This window comes from Bos indicus x Bos taurus, chromosome 3 (assembly GCF_003369695.1).
Source record: "Bos indicus x Bos taurus breed Angus x Brahman F1 hybrid chromosome 3, Bos_hybrid_MaternalHap_v2.0, whole genome shotgun sequence".
Lineage (NCBI taxonomy): Eukaryota > Metazoa > Chordata > Mammalia > Artiodactyla > Bovidae > Bos > Bos indicus x Bos taurus.
The window spans coordinates 81139887-81163904 of record NC_040078.1 but is presented as its reverse complement, the minus strand read 5'-3'; the positions used below and the strand labels follow the sequence as shown (position 1 = coordinate 81163904).

The window sequence follows — 24018 nt, the reverse complement described above, 5'->3', positions numbered from 1 at the left end:
ATGGCTGCGGTGGGTCTTTGTTGCCATGTGTGGTCTTTCTCTTGTTGCAGCAAGCAAGAGCTACTCTATTTGCAGTGGGTGGGCTTCTCATTGCAGTGGCTTCTCTTATTGCAGAGCACAGGCTCTAACACACAGGCTCTAGGGTGCAGGCTTGGGACTTGTGCATGGGCTTAGCTGCTCCATAGCATGTGGGATTGAACCCACATCCCCTGCATTGGCAGGTAGATTCTTAACAAGTGGCTGGTTGGCAGGTGATGTAGATGTGTGCTGGGAGGAGCGGGGTGTGGGGAGTAGAGAGATGTGTTTAGGTCCACAGCCTGCAGGTCCTTGTGTCCTAAGAATTTCCATTTCATTTTGAAGCTTATATGTGATCCTTGATAAATAAATGTTGGAGACTGATTTAGCCAGATTTTTTTTTTTTTAAATGGGACTTCAAAGACAACTCTTTCATTTCAATCTTTATGCCTTCAGGTTGCACTTGTGTGATGCTCTTCCCTGACGTTAGGCAGGAAGCAAGTTTGCCCAATCTGTGCTATGAGTTGAGGGCAAGAACACTCAACATTAAGATGCCTAGTGCCAGAGAGTGAGTAATCCAAATGGGTCCAGTGTGGCTCATCAAACTCAGGGGTGCTAAAGGTGGAAATCTGGGTTTAAGAGTGAACTTCCCTGGTGACCCAGTGGTTAAGAATCTTCCTTCCAATGCATGGGACACGGGTTCGATCGCTGGTCAGGGAACTAAGATCCTGTGTCCTGCAGGGCAACTAAACCTGTGTGCTACAACTGCTGAGCCAGCGTACCACAACCAGAGAAGCCTGTGCACTGCAGCAAAGACCAAAGGCAGCCAAAAATTTTAAACAAAAAGTGAACTTATTGGGCCAGGGAAATCTAGAGAGATGAATGGCAGGTGAAATATGAGGTGAAATAAGCCTTGTTTTAGAGGCTTTTTGGCAGGTATTTAGTATAACATTAGCAAGGTTTGCTTGGGCATTTTAGAGTTGGTGGGTCGGGTGGGGGTGGGGATAAAAATAGAAAATACAAATAAGTATATTCCTTTTTTTTTCCTTTTCTTGACCCCTCGAGCCACAGGGTGAGATTGTAATGCTAAGGAAACATAGCTGCTTCAGTAGGAATTGCAGAATTCTCTAGCATCATGGAATCATCAGAACAAAAGAGCACTGATTGAATTTGTCCGTCTTTTGTAAAATTCCTCACTTCCAGTTACTTGTTTTCACAGTTACTAGATCAGGATCTGTCCTTGCTCCCAAGTGTACGCAGTCTGCCTGCTACAACGTTGTTCCCTAGCATATGGCCAAGTCCCTCGTGTAAGTAAATGATAAAGATTTTTAAAATCTGAATCGTGTTTGCTCCATTTACCACTAATACTCAACTTTAACTCAGTTCAAGTCTGCTGGATGACATTGATAAAATATAAAATATATGCCACTTATATTTCTGATGCTTTGGGATGTTTTGTGGTTAGGATCCTATGTTTTGGCTTTTATACAGACACGTGTTCATGACCTCAGTTTTCTGAGCAGTAGTTTTCTCCATTGGAAAATAGATTTTATAACAATACCTGCTTGTTGTTATAGAGCGAGAGAGCACTGTAATTAAGAGTGGATTTAAATAATGACACCATCACATGTTACTTGTGAAAACTTGGGCAAAGAACTCAGTCTTACTGAAGCCTCAGTTTCCTATTCTGTGCAAGGAGATGATTGTACCTACTAAAAAGGGTCTTTGCAAGGATAAAGTAAAGTAATCTCTAATCCATTTAAAACATTTAGCATGCTGTCTGGAACCTAGTGAGACCTAAATAAATAGCTATTATGATTGTGACTCATAGAATTTTAGGGATTAAAGGAGATAATTCCATATAAAACATAGCATCATTCCTAGTACCAAGTAAGCATTCAGACAGTGTTGGCTATCCATATTATTTCCATATATAGTCAACTTTTCACTATGCAAACCAATGTTTGTGTAATTCATTTACTCTGTTCCCTCTCCTATCGCAGCCTTGATTTCTCATTGCTATTTTACTTTGTATATTTCTAGTCTTGCCTCCCTAGCCAGAGTAAAAACTCAGAGCAAGCAGTACAATTTCTGGCACATAGTAGATGCTGACCCTGTAGTTATTTTGGTTTATTGATAATTCTATTACTCTTAAATAGTTTTTAGATAAACATATGGTAAGACAAAAAGGACTGTACCACTTACTATGTCCAGTCAAGGGATCACCAAGCCCACAGACAGAAAGTATCATCTGATTTCAGAATAACTGGCTGAGAGGATGAGATGGTTAGCTAACATCACTGACTCAATGGACATGAATTTCAGCAAACTCTGGGAGAGAGAGAGAGAAGGACAGGGATGCCTGGCATACTGTATAGTCCGTGGGGTCACAAAGAGTCACAAGACTTATCAACTGAACAACAAGCTGAGAGTCAATTCTGGCTCTTTGCTTTCCAAGACTCCCTAAGTTATGCCTAATTTATTACTATTATGTTTATTAAAAAATCATGAAGGATCTTGCTAAAGTTCCATTTTATATTTTGTCTTTTTTTTTTTAAGCTGAAATCCTACGTCATACTTTCCCTTAGAAATTTCAACATCCTAATTAGAAATATTTAGATATTTTGAGCTGCTATTTAGTTCAGCTATTTAGTTGCTTATTTAGTCAATAAGCTCAGATATGCAGATGATACCACCCTTATGGCAGAAAGTGAAGAGGAACTAAAGAGCTTCTTGATGAGATGAAAGAGGAGAGTAAAAGAGCTGGCTTAAAATTCAACATTCAAAAAGCTAAGATCATGGCATCCAGTCCCATCACTTCATGGCAAATAGACGGGGAAAAAGTGGAAACAGTGTCAGACTTTATTTTTGGGGGTTCCAAAATCACTGCAGATGGTGTCTGCAGCCCTGAAATTAAAAGATGCTTGCTCCTTGGAAGAAAAACTATGACAAACCTAGACAGCATATTAAAAAGCAGAGACATTACTTTGCCAACAAAGATCTGTATAGTCAAAGCTATGGTTTTTCCAGTAGTCATGTGTGGATGTGAGAGTTGGACCGTAAAGAACTCTGAGCTCCGAAGAATTGATGCTTTTTAACTGTGCTGTTGGAGAAGACTCTTGGGAGTCCCTTGGACTCCAAGGAGATCAAACCAGTCAATCCTAAAGGAAATCAGTCCTGAATATTGGAAGGACTAATGCTGAAGCTGAAGCTCTAATATTTTGGCTACCTGATATGAAGAGCCGACTCATTAGAAAAGACCCTGATGTTGGGAAAGATTGAAGGCAGGAGGAGAAGGGGACAAAAGAGGATGAAATGGTTGGATAGCATCACCAACTCAATGGACATGAGTTTGAGCAAGTTCCAGGAGATGGTGAAGGACAAGGGAAGGGAAGCCTGGTGTGCTGCAGTCCATGGGGTCGCAAAGAGTCACACATGACTGAGTGACTGAATAACAACAAATTTAGTTCAGTCAATGTGTTTGAGTCAAGAGTCCTTGTCTTAAATCAATCCCCCAAAGAATTATACCTGTGTGCTAAGTCACTTTAGTTGAGTCTGACTCTTTGTTACCCTGTGGACTGTAGCTCAAGAGGCTCCTCTGTCTACGGGATTCTCCAGGCAAGAATACTGGAGTGGGTTGCCACGCCCTCCTCCAGAGTATTGTTCTGACCCATGGATCTAACCCATGTCTCTTAAGTCTCCTGCATTGGCAGGTGGGTTCTTTACCACTAGCGCTACCTGGGAAGCCCAAAGAACTGTATATAGTCTGATCTTTCTAAAATGTCATTCCTCCACTTAAAATTCTCTGTGACCCCCCATCCCTCATGGAAGAAGCTCCAAGTCTCTTGGCCAAGGACCAAGGCTTGTGTCCTCACCAATGACCTTGGCCACTGCTCCTTCCCACTTAATGCCATAGAAATCTGAAACTTACAGATCCTTTCTTCACATTGTTTTGGTCTTTCTACACTTATAATGCTTTTCTTTACCAGGGATACTTTCTTTATGCCTGAGTGACCCCTTTTCTCCTTGGTGACACTTGTCAGATGCCTTCTCCTCTAGAAAATTTCTCTGACCTCCCTCCTGGCTTAGATTAACTGTCCCTCTCATTGTACCTGATGTAAAACCTCCTTCTTTAGAGCATTCCATATTATATCCATTCATTCAACAACAATTTCTCAAACACTCTGTGTCAGGTACTATTTTAGACACTGAGAATATATTGACAAAACGCATAAAAATAATTTACTCAATGAAGTTTCCAATAAACAAAATAAGTAAATATATATGATGCTAAATGGTATAAGTACAATATAGAGAGATAGGTTATAGAGAATTTCCAGAGAGGGGTTTATAGGGGTTATAATCTTAAATGGAATGGTGACAGAAGGCCCCTTCCACCTCATATTCAAGTCCAGACTAGAGAAAAAGTAATGTGGGGAGATAACTCTCTGTGAAGTTCCTGTACTTTTGCCTGCCTGTGGGCAAGGTACTATCTGTCCTGTTTTTCTACACAAAAATTTCAAGGATGTTTAGTGAACATCCTTGATAGGTAGAGATAGTGTCTTTTCTTCAGAGCCTAGGGAAAAGTTGCTTTCTGTCAAGTATATTAAAGATATCTTCCTTTGGGACAAAGGGCAGTTTTATTTGCAATTTATTATAATAAAGTTTGGGTTATAAGGCTTGGGGTTCCTCCTCTTCATGGTACTTGATGTGTGCAGGTGTTACAGGCCCTCTTCATGTCACAGGAGAGAATTAGGGGTTGGAGAACTAGCTCAGGCTACTGCTATTGCTGTGAGTAACAAAGTCCTTTTTCTCTAACCCCAGAGGCGTGTGTCTTCTGCCAGCAGAGGTGAGGCTATGGCTGATTTGTTGGCTTGCAAGTAGTGGAAAGTCTCATACTTCACAGTTCTTGACAGTGAGATACAGATATCTGGAAGAAGAGCATTCAAGACACAGGGACCAGCAAGTGCAAAGGCCCTGAGGCACCTGCTGTGTGTGGTATTACCTCTTAAATTCTCCAACTTTCCCAATAATGATAAAGTTTTTGAGGACAACCAATCTCATTCATCTGTGTAGCCCTTGCACCCAGTAAAATCGCTGATGCCTAGCAAATGCTCAATAGATGCTAGCTGAAATTGATGGGATAAAAATTGTTGCTTTAGAAATAAGGATGTTTCTTAGGCCGAAATCTATGGATTTCAATTATTTTTATTTCCTGTCTTTTTTTCACTCAGAGAGGCATATAACAGAGCAGCAAGAGAGTTTGGAATCATACAAACCTGGATTTCCAGCCCAGCTTTACTGCTTACTGGCCTATAACCCTGGGTCAATTGTTTCGCTTTCAAGCCTCAGTTTTCCTGTGTATGAAATCATACTCACCTTCTCTGTTTTGAAGATTAAATGACAGAACATAAGAAACACACTAAGAGTTCAAGAAATGTTATGTTGTATGCCATAGACAGTATCCTACCTTTGGGAGGGTCTCGGTTACTTATATCTATTACTGTTATTCTTTCATGGCTAGCTCCCAGTTTGAAGGGGAATGGGAAATCTGATGACTTTTAAAATCAACAAGAGGAGTATGGAAACCAGGGAGGCTCTGTGTCCCAGGATCCATGCTCTTAATTCTTACAGAAGTTAATGTGTGAGTGCTAATTTCTGCCCTTGAAGTTACTGATTCTATTCTCCCGGGCTCCCTAAGTTCACAGATTCCATATATTTTGGAGCCAGTTATTTTGAATGGGAAGCCTGCCAGAAGCATTAGGCTGAGGATTTGTTGTTAACTTGGCCTCATTTCCACCTCAGAGCATGCAAAGGGGAATTGTGGTGGCTTGGAATCTCCATACCACATTTTTTGGAAATCCAACCAAGAATTCCTCAAAACCGTTTGACCTGGAGGTTTTCTGTGGTGAGAAGCTTGGCTCATGAGTACCAAGAGGTGGTCTCTCACTAAAGTGGCTTTGTACCTTCCAAAACAGGGACAAGAAGTCAATTTGATGAGGAATCTCAGTCCATTCTTCTTTAGCAGTCAAGGAATAATATTGTAGTGCTACTCTTTGCACAGTTAATGATTCATGGATTTTCCTAATTTTTAAAGATTCTTTGGTACAGCATTTCTTGGGTTTCTACTCTGGGTCCAGAGTTAGAGTTGTGCTTGACAGTGTGGCATTGAATAAGGCAGTCACAGTCCCTGATGGATGATTCTGCTGGAGAAGCCTGTAGGCCGCACTTTGACAAACATGAAGATGGAGAAAACAGACCTATAAATGGAAAATGACAAGCCTGCACATTAAGGAGCTTATGAAGAGGAAGCAAATAATGAACAGGCATCCAGTCAGGTCACAAGCAAGGAGTACAGGGCAATTTAGGGGGAAGCTTAAACTATCAGAGAGCTTTCATGGTGGTCTCTGGTCTTCTGGACAGTTGTGGCTCACTTACCATTCTTTTCCTTGTTTTGTAGTTCAAATAGCCCTACAGTCCATATTGTCCTTACTGTAAGAATGGATGGTTGAACTTGATCCTTAGAATTACATCAAGACAAGGAGGGGGAAAAGAGTCTTATTAATAGAACATGTAGATTTGAACTGCAATGAGAAAGGTCTGAAACTAAGTTGGTTCTGAGTCTTAGGGATGGTCTCTCTCAGGCCACAGGTTCTGTGTTCTCCATTCTTTTTTCTCTGCTCAGCTTTCTTAGCTCCTTCATAACGTTTGTGCCCTCATAGCTTCAGCTTGCAGACATCCCCATTTTTATTGAGTGCTTCTACATAGCAGGTGCTTTACATGACTTTTCTCAAAAACTTTGGTTATTACTGTTTACAAAGTACAGATGAAGAAACAGAAGCTTAAGAGAAGAGATGACACAGCTAATAATTACTGTCCTTGGGGTCTGAACCCAGGTTTTCTGATTCTAAACTCCATGCTTTTAGCTGCCATGCTATATGGCCATACACGCATGCATGCCCACATACACATATATGGCTATATATAAAGTTTTTATGTATGTGTAAAAATGTTTATGTATAATTTTATACATATATATGTATGTATTTATAGTGATAGATTTCCTGTAATGTGTCTTATGGGATTCATGTCCCCTTTGACTTCTCATATCTTTAATTTCAACTACAACTTCTAACTGCTTTTTCCTCTTATTTTCCCTAAACTTTTTGACAATGAAAATTTGCTTGACTGAGTTCATCTTTTTGCCATGCCTTGGGTGCTACAGATTGGCTACTTAATGTTAGAAGCCCAGCCAATTCTAATCAGCTTCTCCCCACCCCCACTCCCTGGAAAAGTCAGCTGGTGCTGAGAGGAGTTGACGGTAGGGCATGAGTGCCTGCTCAGTCACTTCAGTCATATCCCACTCTGCAACCCCATGGACATAGCCTGCCAGGCTCCTCTGTCCATGGGATTTCCCAGGCAAGAGTACTGGAGTGGGTTGCCTTGCCTTCCTCAGGGATTGAACCTGTGTCTCCTGTGTCACAGACAGATTCTTTACCCCTGACCCACCTGGGAAGCCCTAATGGTAGAGCAATTATACTTAAATGCAGTGGAGGCATTAAGGATTAGGATTGAGTTGTCCAAAAAGTTCGTTCAGATTTTCCCATACCATCTTATGAAAAATTCAAACCTTTGGGGCAACTCAATAGTCTATCATCAGACAACAAGCTTTAATTGGCCCATCATATACCAGGGTATATGTGTGTAAACATTCTCCCTGACACCAGGCTCCCTAACACCAGAGCCTGGCATTGAAGGCCCAGGTTTGCAAACATTAGTTGGGCAAATGACTATTTTTCTGAGATATTTACTTGTTGGTGACACAGGAAAAGTCACATGGCCCTTCCTGGGTACTGAGACTCTAGTGAGTGTAGATACTGAACTAAATGCTAGATTTAGTGATAAGTGAGTTAGCATCCTGGGGAGCAGCAGTTCATAAGACTTACGGAGTTGGGGTGTTTGTAAAATGTACATTCCAGGACCTAGCTCACCTCCAGAGATTCTACTTCACAGGTTTTGCAGTTTATTAAGAATGTCCTAAGGCTACAGGTGTTTGGTGGACCTAATGAGAACCAGGAAGGGGGAGAAAACATGACTTTCCAATTGATAATAAATGCTACGAGAAGAAATGAGAATTAGAGGGAATCAAAGGAAGAGCAATCAGTTCTGTGGAGTTTGGTGTCAGAGAAGGCTTCACAGAAGTGACAGCTCAGCTCAGTAGGGGTTTGTCAGGTGAGGAGAAGGGGAGAGTTTCAATACCCCCAGCAAGGTGTTTTCTGGGGTGGTGAGGATTTAGGGGGCAGAGTAGATTCCAGAAGTCCGGAAAGGCACATAAACCAGAGCACAGAGAGACTAGTGTTAAGTTTATTTCTCTGTGATGGGGCATCAGAAATGTCTAGGTTAGCAAGAGACAAGTTCAGATTTGACTTTTAGAAAAGTGATTTTGGTTTCAGCATGGAGAATAGAAAGATGGGAGTGAGGTGGTCTCCATGGAGACCTGAGAGGAGACTGTGGTCATAATTATAGATAAGCTGTGATGTGCAGCTGAAGTCAACCAATGGGATACAGATAGAGAGCAGGGGATGGATGAGAGAGAGATGTGGGGAGTAAGGTACCTAGTTTGGGGCATGGGTGACATCCACCCTGATTTGCAGTATGGTATAGATTTAGGTGGAGAATAGCAGAAAACAGGAATGAGTTTTAGTTCAAATGTCTCCAGTAGAATGTGTTCATTATAAGTCACTTCAGGCGTGTCCAACTCTTTGTGACCCCATGGACTGTAGCCCGCCAGGCTCCTCTGTCCATGGGATTCTCCAGGCAAGAATACTGGAGTGGGTTGCCATGACCTCCTCCAGGGGATCTTCCCAACCCAGGGACTGAACCTGTGTCTCTTATGTCTCCTGCATTGGCTGGTGGATTCTTTACCACTGGTGGCCACCTATATCTAGTAGAGAAGCCAGTAAACAGAATTTTGGAAATCCCACTTAGAAGGGAGATAGAACTTTGTTTAGAAATTTGCAATACTCTGCTGTCTTGGTAATAATTGTAGGCATGGGTGTAACATGAGAGTTCTCAAAAAAAATCTTAAGTTAGAAAAGGAACATAGCATTAGAATCCCAAGAAATAGAACCCAAGAAATAACAACATATAAAAGCTGAGTAAAGATGGAGAAGCCATTTTGAAAAAATTTCAGAAAGAGGATGATTTGTGGCAATTTTGATGACAGTACCTTGAAGAATCTAGACAAAAAATTAATGCTGCTGCTGCTAAGTCACTTCAGTCGTGTCCGACTCTGTGCGACCCCATAGACAGCAGCCCACCAGGCTCCCCTGTCCCTGGGATTCTCCAGGCAAGAACAATGGAGTGGGTTGCCATTTCCTTCTCCAATGCATGAAAGTGAAAAGTGAAAGTGAAGTCGCTCAGTTGTGTCGGACTCTTAGCGACCCCATGGACTGCAGCCTACCAGGCTCCTCCGTCCATGGGATTTTCCAGGCAAGAGTACTGGAGTGGGGTGCCATTGCCTTCTCTGAAAATTAATGCTAGCTGTCATTTATCATTTTTGTTTTCTTTTTTTTCATCTTCCACTTACCACAGGGATGAATATGTTTTGTATCACTGATTATCATATGTCATGGTGTAACAATAAAAAAACCAGTTATAGGATCTTCTTGATCAGTTCAGTTCAGTCGCTCAGTCGTGTCCAACTCTTTGCAACCCCATGAATCACAGCACGCCAGGCCTCCTTGTCCATCACCATCTCCTGGAGTTCACTCAGACTCACGGCCATCGAGTCAGTGATGCCATCCAGCCATCTCATCCTCTGTCGTCCCCTTCTCCTCCTGCCCCCAATCCCTCCCAGCATCAGAGTCTTTTCCAATGAGTCAACTCTTCGCATGAGGTGGCCAAAGTACTGGAGTTTCAGCTTTAGCATCATTCCTTCCAAAGAAATCCCAGGGCTGATCTCCTTCAGAATGGACTGGTTGGATCTCCTTGCAGTCCAAGGGACTCTCAAGAGTCTTCTCCAACACCACAGTTCAAAAGCATCAATTCTTCGGCGCTCAGCCTTCTTCACAGTCCAACTCTCGCATCCATACATGACCACTGGAAAAACCATAGCCTTGACTAGATGGACCTTTGTTGGCAAAGTAATGTCTCTGCTTTTGAATATGCTATCTAGGTTGGTCATAACTTTCCTTCCAAGGAGTAAGCGTCTTTTAATTTCATGGCTGCAGTCACCATCTGCAGTGATTTTGGAGCCCAAAAAGATAAAGTCTGACACTGTTTCCACTGTTTCCCCATCTATTTCCCATGAAGTGATGGGACCAGATGCTGTGATCTTCGTTTTCTGAATGTTGAGCTTTAAGCCAATTTTTTCACTCTCCACTTTCACTTTCATCAAGAGGCTTTTGAGTTCCTCTTCACTTTCTGCCATAAGGGTGGTGTCATCTGCATATCTGAGGTTATTGATATTTCTCCTGGCAATCTTGATTCCAGCTTGTGCTTCTTCCAGCCCAGCGTTTCTCTGCATAGAGAAAGCCCAGCGTTTCTATACTCTGCATAGAAGTTAAATAAGCAGGGTGACAATATTGATACCAAGTGTCAATTCAATTCTGGAGATGGAAGACAATAGATAGATTTGTTTTAATCCCATCATTAATTCAAGAATCATTTTTACTTACTTTGTGTACTTACTTTGTACTTTGTGCTTGGTACTGAGCTAAGTGTGAATGATGGAGAAGTGGATTGGCCCCTGCCTTCAAGAAGCTTACCTTACTTCCAGGAAGCGTTATGTAAAACAAGCATTGTACATAATAAGTGACATTGTTCCAAGAAGCCTGTGTGCCTCTCAAGGGCAGATAGAATGGAGAGTGTCACAAATGAAAATATAGAGTATAGCAGAGAAGCACTGATGGGGGAACTCAGAACCGAAAAAGAATCTTGAGGTAATATGGGCCAGGGAAAGCTTGCGTTTTTAATACAATACCGTGAACAAGTAAAACAGAAGGTTTTGCTGTAAAGTGAAGAGAGCACCAAATCCAGGTTCTGGTCCTGCTAAGGCCTCTGCTAGACAGCCTTCACCTTCTCAGGCATGACTCTGGACTCTAGGAACCTACAAGCAGGAACCTGGCTTGGAAGAATGGTGGCCTTACCACCCCCCCCCACCCCCCCCACCCCCCGCTCCCACCCCCACCCCACCCTCATCTATATGTTTCAGGTGCTTCCAACAGGTGATTTCTCAGACAGCCTAAGCCAGGAGTCAGGAGTAGGCAGGAAGGAAGGAAATTCCCTTCCCCCGCTGCAGAGAATAGATGTCTGGAGTGAATTCCAGCTCAGTAATTTTTGGGGTTTTGTTTTGTTTTTTGCTTTTGATGAGATCAGATGGTTCATTTCCAAAAAGAGACAGAAAGAACTACGTCCTATTTAAGAGCAATAGTCTCCGACTGCTTAAAGTCTGGATTTGCCTCTTATCCCCTGGGTGACCTTCGGCAATTTATTCCACCTCTCTAAGCCTCAGTCTTTGTTACCTAAAATTTGGGGATAAAGATACATACCTCACAGGGATGTGGTGAGGATTAAAGGATAATGTATACAAACCCCAGAGCACTGGGCCGGGCACATAGTAGTTGGTTAAAAACAAAAAGGAATCCGTTGATCTAACAAATGCTAGCTATTGTTACTGGTAACACCGAAGGGGAGCAGTGGACCCACAAATGGCAGTCCCGTCCTTCACAAATCTCTGCCAGGCAGAAAGCCAGCGTCCTAGAACTTAAAGGGACTTTCGATGGTGGGATCCCGGAGTCCCTTCGCGGGGGCAGAGGTGGTGAGAGCTGGGGTGGATAACTGTCCCCGGCAACCAGAAGGTTCCAGGGACCCCCACCCCGTGCAGGTCTGGTACCCGAGCCGAGAGCCTGTTCTCGGGCCCGCAGCGTCTCCAGGGGCCGGTTCTGAGGCGGGAGCCGGGCAGAGAGAGGAGGGGCGACCGGGGGAATGTCCCCGCCTCTCTCCCCGCTTCCATAAATCACCGCAGCCGCGGCGGCTGCCGGGCCGGGAAGTGCACGGAGCCGGAGCGCAGCGTGGTGGCACCAGACACCTCCCTTTCCCCCGCCGCTGGCTTTCTTTCTTTCTTTCAGCTTTTTTTTTTTTTTTAAACCTCTCCCTGCTCGCTCGGGTGGCTGCCCCAGCCTACCAAGCCCGATCGCCGCTCCTCCTCCCAGGCTGCAGCCGCCCGCCTTCGCCGCCGCCTCTCTCCGCTGGGACCCGCGGGAAGCGAAAGCTCCGCGGCTCGGCTTGTGAGCCCAGCGGCCACGCACCGGGTGCGGACGCCGCAGCTCTCGCAGCAGCCCGCCGCCTCGCGGGGGCAGCGCCGGCGCCGGGGTCCGGGACACTGCTGGGGCGGTTGCTTCCTCTCCTGCCGCGGCCGCCCGATCCCGCGATGGTGGCCGCCCGCGCTCCCGCGCCGTAACTGGGCGCCCCCCTAAGTTTAGGAGCTGCCGGGGCGCCTAGAAGCTGCTGCAGAAGGGCGAGAAAGTTTTGCGGGGTGCGCCGAGCGGGCCCTGGGCGCACCTCCCGGGGCTACCTCCCCGCTTCCCGGCTCCTGGAGCCCGTCGGCGGGGAGTCGGGGGAGGCGGCATGACCCGAGAGCCGGAGGAAGAGGAGGCGGCAGGGGCAGCCGCCCTGGCCCGCGGGGGTTGGGGCTCGCTTGGACGGATCCAGGCGCGGCGGCCGCCCCTCTGGCTGCTCTGCCTGGCCGTGGGCTGGCTGCTGGGGGCCGGGGCCGACGCCGAATTCTCTATCCTGGACGAGGCTCAAGTGCTGGCGAGCCAGATGCGGAGGCTGGCGGCGGAAGAGCTGGGGGTCGTCACTATGCAGGTAAGGGTCCCCCCCACCCCCACCCCCACCCCTTGTGCCCGGGAGCTTGCCAGGCACATCCCGCCTCGCTCCTTTGCTCAGAGCCGGGTCCCATCCCCAGTACAGGTCACTTTAACCGAGCACCGACCTCGCCCGCATGCACAGAGCACCCTTTGCCCCGGACACCTCTGGCCTCTGCGTGGATCCTCTAACTACACACCAACTCCTTCCAAGTTCTTGGGTCCCCTTCTCTTTCTCCTGTGCAGAAGCCCCTGCCCTTTGCACAGGACCCATTTCCCATGCCCCTCCCCGAGCACAGCTCTATTATCTCGGCGAGGATTCTCAGGTTCCTTTGCGCCTCCTTTCCTAATTTGCACCAATTTCCCCCGCAGTTTTTTTTTTTTTAAACCCCGCCGCCACCCCTACAAACTCCCCTTTTCCCTCTTTGTGTATCCATCCCAGGGCTGACGGTCCCGCCTGGCTCGGACGGTTTTCCGAGGCTTCCAGTCTGTACCCCCTTGATCAGCTCTTCGGGTCCCCCCGACAGAGGCGCACGAATGGGCGCCCGGAGGGCCGTCACCGCCGCTTGCGCAGCTGCTCCAGGGCCACCTGGGCCCGCTGAGAGCGTCCGGGGAGTGAACTCCGCTCTCCCTCTCCCAGCCCGGGTGCCTTGGGGGAGGGGCCGGCCTCATAGACTCTTGGTAGATCCCCGACTCGTGCTGTGTGGGGGACATTTTTTGTTGCTTTCCGCTGTTGGTTGCGCGCTGTCCGAATGTTTTTGTTTTGTTTTGTGTATGCCTTTTGGTATGGGGTGGAGGAAAAAGCAAGCATAGGGAATAAGGTTCCCATTTCTCTAAATTGTTTACCAGGTCCGTCCTCCCAGGGAGGGGGTGGTGGTGGTGGTGCTAAAGAAATATTGCCCGAGGCCAGTAAGGAATCGTGAAGATGTTACTAATAACCAACAGTACCAACAGTAGTAAAAAAAAAAAAAAAAATTGCTAAACAGCAACCACCTGGAGATTCTATCCCGTTATTTTAACCTCTTTGGCCGGAAAGGCCCACTCGATTAGGAGAGGTAGAACTGACATTCCGAATCTGAAATATTTGCTGTAACATTTTTCTGTAAAGTAACCTCCTTCTCTTCCGTATTCGAACAATAATGTGATGCATGTGGTTTACGAAAGAGCGAAGTTTCCAGGAACGTGTTCTCGGAAGAGGTTTCTGATTTCGATTCTACTGTGACCACCCTTCTACCTCCCATCGGGAGAGGTAGAAGTCACTTGGGATTCCGGTTTCTGATTTTTTTTTTTCTTTACCCTCCCGCCCTAACCACCACCAGTCTCCTCCAAGGATGATACAGTTTTCCTAAAGTCAATTCCACCGACCTTTACCGCTGTAGTGAAAGACTATTGGGTGGTTTGTTTTGTTTTAGGAGTGGATGGTTTGCCTGAAAGATAATTGTGTTTATGTGCAGACACCAGCCCTGAAGTGCAGTAGAGTCCGATTTTTCTTCATTTGCATAAGAGTAGGCAAACTTTTAAGATACAACATTGAACTTTTCTACGCAGATCTTTTCGGTTCAGATTGTTATAATTTTTTCCATATGCATGTTCTGATTTTTGATGATTGCTGACAGAGTTCTCAGGAGTCAAGTAACTTTTAGAGGAAATGAACTAAAATGTTAGGGAAAAACTAGGATTTCTTTTTCCACTGATGAATGTTTCAATTCAGAGGACAAACAATTGTGTTTTTGCATAGAGACCCTCTTTTAATAAAGAAATTTAATACATTACAGTTTTGGACAGTGATCTTAAGATTGGCAGCCATTTGTCACCTTCATCCCATCACTAGGGCTGGACAGGGGACCTTCGGGTCTCCCACCACCACCACCATATAAGTGAAGGACTAGCTTTTTCTAAGATGCTGACAGCAGTTTTACTGTTTCTCACCCAATCCTTGACAAAAGGTGAAATCGGATCCCAACACATTGTCTTTCAGGTAGGGATCCAAAACAAATGTAGTTTTAAAAGGCTTCCCTGTTGAAAGGGAGACACTTTAGAAGAAGAAGAAGAAAAAAAAGCTCTGATCAGTGGGGGGTTTGTGCCCAAATGGCCCTTTATCTCCTCCAACTGGCCTCTTTCTAACACCTTTGCAACCTCATTGTGGAAGCTGGCCTCCTGGGGACAGGGTTTTGTCTGGCAAAATGTGAAGTGGCTTCTCTCCCTTTTTAAAAGGAGCAGCACATACTGTATTTAAATTCTTCTTCTTGAGCTGTACATTGATCTGCCACTTGCCTCCTTCTGGGAAAATTGGGGGAAATCTCTTTTCAGTTTTGTTAGACTGCCAGCTTGTTTTTTTGGGGGGGTGGGGGACAGATGTTTGTAAAATAAAATCTAAAGCAGGTTACATTTATTGCCCTTAAAACAAGGTTGCAAGCCTCAAATTTTCCTCTGTAAACCTCTGGGATTTGTTCAGTGGGTCTGAAATTATGTGGGTTTAGCTGTCTAAAGAGCAGATAATATAATCACTCCTTGTGACATGTTGGATATTATAGCCAATCTGTTGCTCTAAGACAGGTAGCCTCATGTGAGTGTTAAGGTGAGTGGGGTCAAAGTTCCATCCAAAGATATGAAGGAGTTGGAGAGAGGTATTCTACCTTTGCAGGAAAAGAATGTCCTCTCTCAATTAAGGCATCGACTCTTTTCACTTGACCTTGGCATGTCAAGTACAGTGCAGACTTTTCACGGCGGCATCTTCTTTGACAAGAAACTTTGTGTAGGTTCATTTATGAATTAAAAACCCATTTCCAGACTTTTACGTCACTACTGCTGAAATTCTCCAAAGACCGTTTTTAATTTGGAGAAATTGCAAAGCCGCTTCCAAGGGGGAGGCCTGTTGTCACCTCTCACAAGACAGGCACAAGGAAGAATTTTACAAAAACAAAACCCAGAACTTCTTTCAGCACTGTAGTTTCCTGTGGCATAGTTTTTGTGCTGGCTGATAAAGAAAGTTTGAAAAGCAGCCTAGCTTAAAGATTTCCTTGGAAAGGTTTTTCTCATGGTAGCTGCCTGCTCATGGTTTTTTGTTGTGGTTCCTTTTTAGTAATGGACAAAGTTAAAAAAAAAAATTCTCTAAATGATTTGCACCAACTAATTTTGCCAGTGCCTTGGGAAAGTTGCCACTGAATACTGCCCCCCTGGCAGCAGGCCTCATACATCATGGGTAAAAGTCAAAAACCTAATCATCATCTCCTCAGGGGTCTGGTGGAGTGAAACCATGGACATTGAGATCTAGGGAGCAGAGAATGGCTGTGTTCAGGGAGCCTTGTTTCTGCTTTTTCATTCATGCAAAAAGTTTTTTTTTTTTTTTTATTGAATGAAGGAGCATCATGGAATGGAAAGTTTCCATATTGGAAACCTGGGTTCCAGCTCTGCCACTTTAGAAGTTAGGTGATCTTTGTCTGTAAAGGTGGCAGTGATGATTCTTCCTGGAGATCTGCTCTGTGGACTTAATGAAAATAGTCCATGTGAAAGCACCTGTTGATGTGGAGCTGGGACTGGGAACTGTTGACAGATGTGGTTGTTCTTCAGCAAAGAGATTTCCTTAGAAGCTGACTAGGCACAGAGCACTATGCTAGCTGAGTGTTTGGTGGATTTAAAAGGAGATATTCCAGCACAGCCCCTTAAGGAGTTTACAATTTGGAGGTGGAGGTAAGGTTGCACAGGTAAAACAGTTAAGCAACAATGCCTGCTTGTTAGAAGGCGTATCTGGCTCTGGGAGCCATTTCACCAGGCACTTATAAGGCCCATTTAACATTATATGACAATACAGGCTTCCTAACAGCAAGGACCTGGCACATAGCCAGGTTGCCCGCCTTGATGTTAATTCTAACTCAGCTCTGCTGAGCTGGGCATAGTCACTGTGAACTTGGCAGACACACCAGCAGGTTGGTCAGACAGCTGCTGTATGGGGCCTGGAAGGGGGATGGGTGGGGAGAATCCTTCCAATAGGGGCAGAACAAATGCCAGAAGTACAATCTGAGGAGCTTCACTTCAAATGGAAGGAAAGGAGGCAGCCAGGACAGAACTGATAAGCTCAGTATTGGTGAGGTGTTGACTGAAAATATAGAGCAGTGTTGTAAATAGTGGCTGCAGCTGAAAGTGAAAGGGGAGGCCGACTTTGTATGCCCTAGAAAAGCATTAAGTTCACTGTCCATATTTGCATACATTCAACAAACTTTGGGGGAGACTTCTATTCTATGAAGGACTTTGGGTTGGGCTTAAGCTAGGGACAGGGCTTCCCTGGTGGCTCAGAGGTTAAAGTGTCTGCCTGCAATGCAGAGACCCGGGTTCAATCCCTGGGTTGGGAAGATCCCCTGGAGAAGGAAATGGCAACCCACTCCAGTATTCTTGCCTGGAGAATCCCATGGACAGAGGAGCCTGGTGGGCTACAGTCCATGGGATCACAAAGAGTCAGACACCACTGAGTGACTTCACTTTGACTTTAAGCTGGGGATAGAAGGTAAATAAGATCTTGTCTGTGCCCTGAAGCTCTCAACTGATGATGCAGACAGATACAAAAGGAGGTGTTTAGTGAGGGTCGGAGAAGTAGTGGGCTAGTACCATGCTGCATCGAGGAACAGGGCATTATGGAAGTACAGCGGAGGGCTGCCAAGATTATCTGATGAGGTCATGAAGTTGACTACTCCTCCTGCAGCCTTTTAAGTGATCTGCCACACACAGAGGGCAGTCCTGAAAGCATCAGCAGCCTCAGACACTAAGGGGAACCAAATAAGCAGTTCTTCAGACATTTCTAAGGCCCCTTGGTGGTACTGGACAAGGGAGTTGCTATGTCTTAAATTCTTGATTAGTGGGGGTGACTGTAACTCTGTACCTCTGCATATGGCCCCATGTCTTATTTCTCTGGCCCTCACACCTAGAGCTTCTGTGGTTATTTCACATCAACACCCTGGTGGCCCTACTATAACTTCATGCTGATTTACAGTGATGTTTAGATAAGGTTGGCATTTGCCCCCTAGTCATGTCAATCATACCAAGAATGGTATGTTTTAGGATGATTTGAATATGTACTTAGGCAATTGAGAATATTTTAGGAATGGAAAAAAATGCAAATAATGTTATTTGATTCTATGCCCTGTGTGTAGTATAAGCCCTAATGGGAAAGCTGCAGCCTTGTTTTCTTCTGAGATTGCTCATTTGGAGTAGAACAAAATTGACCATTGGTGGATGAATTGAACTTGGTAAGAATGAGTGCAAAGAAACACATGTTGAATCACTTCTAAGGGACTCTCCCCAGTGTGCTTAGAATCAGTACTTCCTCCCCTTCCTCTCCACTAATACCTGTCTTAGCTGCTTAGCTTTTTCCTGCCAGTTGTACTTAAATCTGGAGGGGTGTGGGGGAGGGTAAGGGGATGGTTTCACACTTTATAACTTGGTGCTATTTCTGGTTGCTGCTTGAAGAGTTCCTTCCTTGAGCTTAAGTGGATGAGCCAACAGGAACCTTGGAGAACTCTGGAAGTTTGGTATTAAGTGCAATGGGATTTGTTTTGAATCTGCTTCAACCTGGAGTAAAAGTATATTGGAGGTCAAAATATAAAGGGCACCAGTTTTGACTCTACTAGTTATTAACTCTGTCACTTCCAGCATATTATTAAATTACCTTTGAGCTTCATTTGGTTAATGGGGGGGGACCTCTTTTAGCACACAGTCTAATGTAGGAACAATCAGTAAACAGAAATAAACATGGACAGCATGTTTAGTGCCAGGGCACAGAACCTGGAAGCCAACAAAAATTTTGCAGCTCCAGAGCCGGAATGAAACTGAAATCTAAGCTTTAGAACCTGCAGATTTCAGTGTAGTCAGTCCTCTGGCCCAGGGATTACCAAAGTGTGGTGCACCGACCTCATGGATGTGATGCAAAACCATCATTTAAGATTTATGAAGAAAGTATTAGACCTGCCAATTAGAGTCATTTTTATTTACTTTTTTTTTTTTTGGCTACACCACACAGCATGCGGGATCAAACCCATGCTCTCTGAAGTTGCTGCTGCTGCTGCTAAGTCGATTCAGTCATGTCTGACTCTGTGCGACCCCATAGACGGAAGCCCACCAGGCTCCCCTGTCCCTGGGATTCTCCAGGCAAGAACACTGGAATGGGTTGCCATTTCCTTCTCCAATGCATGGAAGTGAAAAGGCTCCCTGCAGTGGAGGCATGAAATCTTAACCACTGGATCAGCAGGGAATTCCCTTATTTACTTTTAAGCTTTTTTTAATACAAGGATTTGAAAAAATATATAGAAGTAAAGAGAAGAGCATAAAAATATTCCTGTATCTCTTACCCAGCTTAAACAAGCTATCTACTTGTGGTCAGGCTGGTTTCATCTCTGCCTCTACCTGCTCTTTCCCGCCCTCCTGATTATTTTGAAGGAAATTCCAGGTATCCCATGATTCTATCTGTAACATTTTTATTACATTCTTATTTAATTTCTATGTTAATGTTTTATAATAGGCATAATATATTGATATACTAGTATATAGAATTTGCAGTCCATCAATACAAATATTTTAGAGGGTATATACTTAAAATTTTTTAGGACATGCCTGAGCAAAATGATTGCCGTGTGGTGGTGGTGGTTTAGTTTCTCGGTCATGACATGGCCTACAGCCTGCCAGGCTTCTCTGTCCATGGAATTTCCCAGGTGAGGACACTGGAGTGGGTTGCTATTTCCTTCTCCAGGGGATCATCTTCACCCAGGGATTGAACCCTGGTTTCCTGCATTGCAGGTGGATTCTTTTCCCACTGAGCCATTGTGCATTCCCTGCTGCTGCTAAGTCGCTTCAGTCGTGTCCAACTCTGTGCGACCCCATAGACCGCAGCCCACCAGGCTCCTCCGTCCATGGGATTTTCCAGGCAAGAGTACTGGAGTGGGGTGTCATTGCCTTCTCCCGCGCATTCCCTAGCCCTTTACAAAATAGCTGGTACCTTTGTCCAGCAGCCTCCTTTGCCTTCCAGATGTAACACCTAAGATTCTTTTGGGAAGCTCCTCTAGGACCCCTTTTTTCTCCTGGGCACGTGCCATCTGGCCCTCATTTTCATGCCTGGCTTTCCCCACGAGGCTGTGAGTTTCTGTGTTTTCTTAGTGGCCAGCTTACAGTCTGAGCCGTGTCTTCTCACTCCTGCTTTCTCCCTATTTCAGAGATGGAAGGCAGGATGGAGAAAGGAACAAAGCAAAATAAACTGTAAGGAAAGGCAGGAGGCTGAAGAGAAAAGACTGACTGTGGACATAATTATCTTCTGATGAGTTTGTCAGCAGATGGTAGTGTAGAATCTGAGGCCAGGAGAGTGGAGGGGAAAGTATAGAATGTCCAGTGCTTTCCCTCCTAGAGCTCATGTTTTATCAGTGAAGCTAAACTAATTTGAATGGGCCAAGGCAGTGTAGAAAAAAATGCTGAAATATGGGATCAAGATCCATGCCCACCCCGGGGTTGCTAACTCTAACATTTCCAGGGTTCAGTTAGGCAGAGTGAGGCAAGCCAGGTATAGATCAGTAGGGCATGGTGTTGGTTGTTGGAAAGGGAGGGCACATGCCAGGGCTGCAAAGCAGGTGCTACCCAGCTCTGCCAGTTGCTGCCATGTGGCAGTGTGGGGCCAGTGTTGCCACTTGACTCTGGTTTTCAGGAGAAGCTGGGTCTCTGGGTTTTCAACAAAATCTCTCAATTCTTAAAATGTTGGCAACTAATTCAGATTAACAAAACAAAACACTGTGTGGGCCAAACCAAACATGCCAGCTGTCTGGATCAGGCCAGAGGCCACCAATTTGCAGTGTCTGGGTTAGAATTATTCAGTGAGCTCTAGGAGTAAAGTCAGTGATTGTGTGTAAAGATTCTGGGGAAGTAAGTTTCCGTATAATAGAAAAGGGACAGCTTTCTCAGAGAATAGAGTTTAAGTCGTGTTGTTGTAGGAGATGAGCTTCCTGTCATCATAATTACTTAAACAGTCATTAAATGTTTATTTGGTGCCAGGCACCATGTTCATTCTGAGATATCCATCAGTTAATTTCCAAGGCAATGAAATGGTATGAAAAAGGAGGTTCCAGATGCTTGGAGAAAGTATGTCAGGGATATTAACCTGCTTAGAAGTGGAGGAAGCTTCTGGAAGGTCTTCCAGGAAAAGAAGAATGAATAGGAATTGGTTAGTCAGAGGGTGGGGTTCCCAGAAGACTCTTTTGTGATGGCTCTTCAGAGAATGGAAAGATGGCCTTAAGGTTTGGAGCTAAGAGAGCTAGGGGGAAGAAAGGGCACAGGAAGAGTTCAGAGAAGCATACAGGTTGGGTAGTGGAATCCTTGGATCCTTCATGGCAGTGAGATATATGGCAGGTAACAACAAAATGCCCAGTTTACACTGGCTTGAGAGAGGAACAGGCTGCCCTAGGTGATTGGACAGTCTGGGGAGGAGTTTGAGCCAGGCTAGATTATGGCTCAGGTCATGTGGCCCCATTGCTCACATTCTCAAGTAGGTTTTCCCCTTTAGTTTCTATATGACTGGCCAAGCCTTCGTAGTGTTTGAGTTGCGAACTAGCTACTTTCTGTGCATGAGTCTTGTCTTTGGAGGGGATGTGCTCTGGGGGAGATGAACTAGAAACCTGGAGAAATGAGGAGCTTGCTGTCTAGAAAGCTCAACTGAAGTCATTTAGGTTTTAGCTAAATGCTTAGCAACCAGCAGCCCCAAGGCCTGCTCTGTACCTAGGCTCTCCTTCCCCCAGTCCAGTTTCTTGAGAGCCTACTTTGCAGTCTCCCTGCCTCTGACCTGCAAACGGGCTGGCTGGCCTCCCACTGTGGCCTGTGGCCTGCCCTGAGGGGCTGTACAAACCCAGGCTCAGCAGGCCTGCCCTGAGCCTGTCTTTGCTCCCTGATCCACTGATGAAGTGTATGAGAACTAGAAGGACCAGAGGGAAAGTCAGACCTCCCCTACCCCTCATTTTATAGGTGAGAAACAGAGGCCCAGTGGGCGGTGGCTCTCTAGAGGTCACGCCAGTAGTACATGATAGACCTTGAATTCAGGTCTTGACTTTTTAGGATTCTTACTTTTGGACATTTTTCACAGTACTTATCCCATGGGAGCTTCATTTCCCAAGAGATGTTTGCTTTAAAATGGAAAGGAAACTTGATTTAATCAAGAAGCTTTATTTTAATTTCTTCTTTTGAAAAGAAAAAATATTTTGGCTTAGTTCTTTGATGATTGAGAACTTATAACTGATAGTCTCATTTGACAGATGACTTTTTTTTTTTAAGCTTTTATTTAAATACTTAGAAGTCAGTGAGCCATTGAAGAAATACAAAATTCTGACTCCACAGTGATGTTAGCTATTTTTAAAACAGCAAATTTAAGTAATCAATAACTGGTTATAATTATGAACCTGTACAAACCAAAGTCTTTTTTTTTTTTTTTTTTAAATAAAAAGGTAAAGCATAAGAAGAAAACTTTAGGGAAGAACAACTTTTGTGATTTTATTTATTTTTTGTATTTATATAAAATCTTCAGAATGAAATTCTACCTGTAATTTTCAGAAAGAGTGCTATTTTAGAACTGAATTTCAGGACTGCGTCTCTCTCCCTAGTTATTAGAAGTATGAAGCTCTTTCTTTTTGTGAAAATTGTAATAGTACAATTACTTTCGAGGGTTTGTTTATTTGATTGGATAATGAAACAGAATAAATGTCATTTGAAAGCCTCTTTACCTTCCCCCTCTTCATTCTGAATTCAAAAGAAGTTTTCCCCTACTGCAGATTTACATAGTCCCATGATTTCTAAGTTAATTACCATTACAACAGTTCTGATACCCAAATACCAGTGTGGGTCAACTGAGAAGCAGCTTCGGGTCCACATTTCCCTGGAAATACTGTGCTTTGTTGTCATTGTCGTAGAGAAGCCAGTGGAGGAAATTCTTATCTGTTGTACATGATAACATCCTGATTCTGTTCCAACCATAACAATTATTTTAAAGACTAGGTCAAAGCCCAAGACTCCAGCACTTTTTCTTTTTTTCTGGATTCCCCTTGGATATTTTTTTTTTTCAATTTTATTTTTGCATCAAGTATTTTAAAAGATACTCCAAGGCCCTGGTGGAAGGACAGGGAAAATCAGCAAGCCAGTGAGAATGAATCTGAATTTTTAATTAGGCTTTGAGTTGTTTCTTCAAAGTGTGGAGACATCATTAGTGATGTAAGTCTTGTTGCATTAGCAGAGACTGACATTTCACTTCAAACGGGAGAGTGCAGCTGTCCTGTGCAGATAAAAGTTGCCAAGTGTGGAATAGCAAGGTGGATTGGTAGATAATTAGCTGTTCCACATTACTGCAGTGTGGAAGAAGCCTGCCAGTCATGGGCAGGAAGGAGAAATTATTAGCAGGAGAAAATCCAAGTGTGTCATAAAGCAATTTGGAATCACTTCAGCTGTGGCAGAGCTGATAAGGCATATGTTAAGGAAACAAGACAAACTGAGTCTCGTATATGATGGCCAACTTTTTTTTTTCTTTTTACAAATCTTAATTCAAAGAGGAATGGTCAGAAATTAATGATCCTTAAATACACTGAAGTACCGATTCATCAGTCTGCCCTGACTCCGCCTATAAAATAATTAACCAGCTTAAAATAGTCTTCATATTTCCATGTCACTCGAAAATAAAGTAGGGTTCTACATAGGGCAAAAACATGTATATCACAGGGAGGTCGCAAATCCCTAACAATTACTGTGCTGTGTGTAACCATGAAAATATACTTGAAGAAGAAATTTTGAAGTCTGTCACCTCTCTGATATGTGTAACAGTATTTATAAATGGCTTGAGAATATTTTTATGGCCTTATTGGTGAAACATATGTGTATTTAAATATTGTTAACAGTTTTGCTGTGATCTTCGCATTCATCTCTGGGAAGTGAGAAGGGTAGAAAGACCTGTTGGGTTTCTTATCAGACATTTGCTAGCTCAAATAAAATGTCAATGGGATTTTTTGTTGTTGTTGACTGTATTGCTCCCTGGGCCCCTTAGTGGGATCCTGGATTCCCTTGTCCTGATTCCATCCATGTTTATTGATCGGCTTTCTCCAAAGCCCATGCCTCTCCTGGCAGCTCAGGGACA

The 24018-nt window shown here is 44.3% G+C and overlaps 1 protein-coding gene across 1 annotated transcript in view; it reads left to right on the top strand.

Annotated features, from left to right (window-relative positions):
* Nucleotides 1-12045: 12045 nt before the first annotated feature.
* CACHD1 (cache domain containing 1) overlaps nt 12046-24018 on the top strand; it is a 232163-nt gene continuing 220190 nt past the window's right edge. The window contains exon 1 of the mRNA XM_027537021.1: nt 12046-12885. Coding sequence (XP_027392822.1) covers nt 12646-12885 — 240 coding nt within the window. The 5' untranslated portion in view covers nt 12046-12645. The remainder of the gene's footprint in view (nt 12886-24018) is intronic.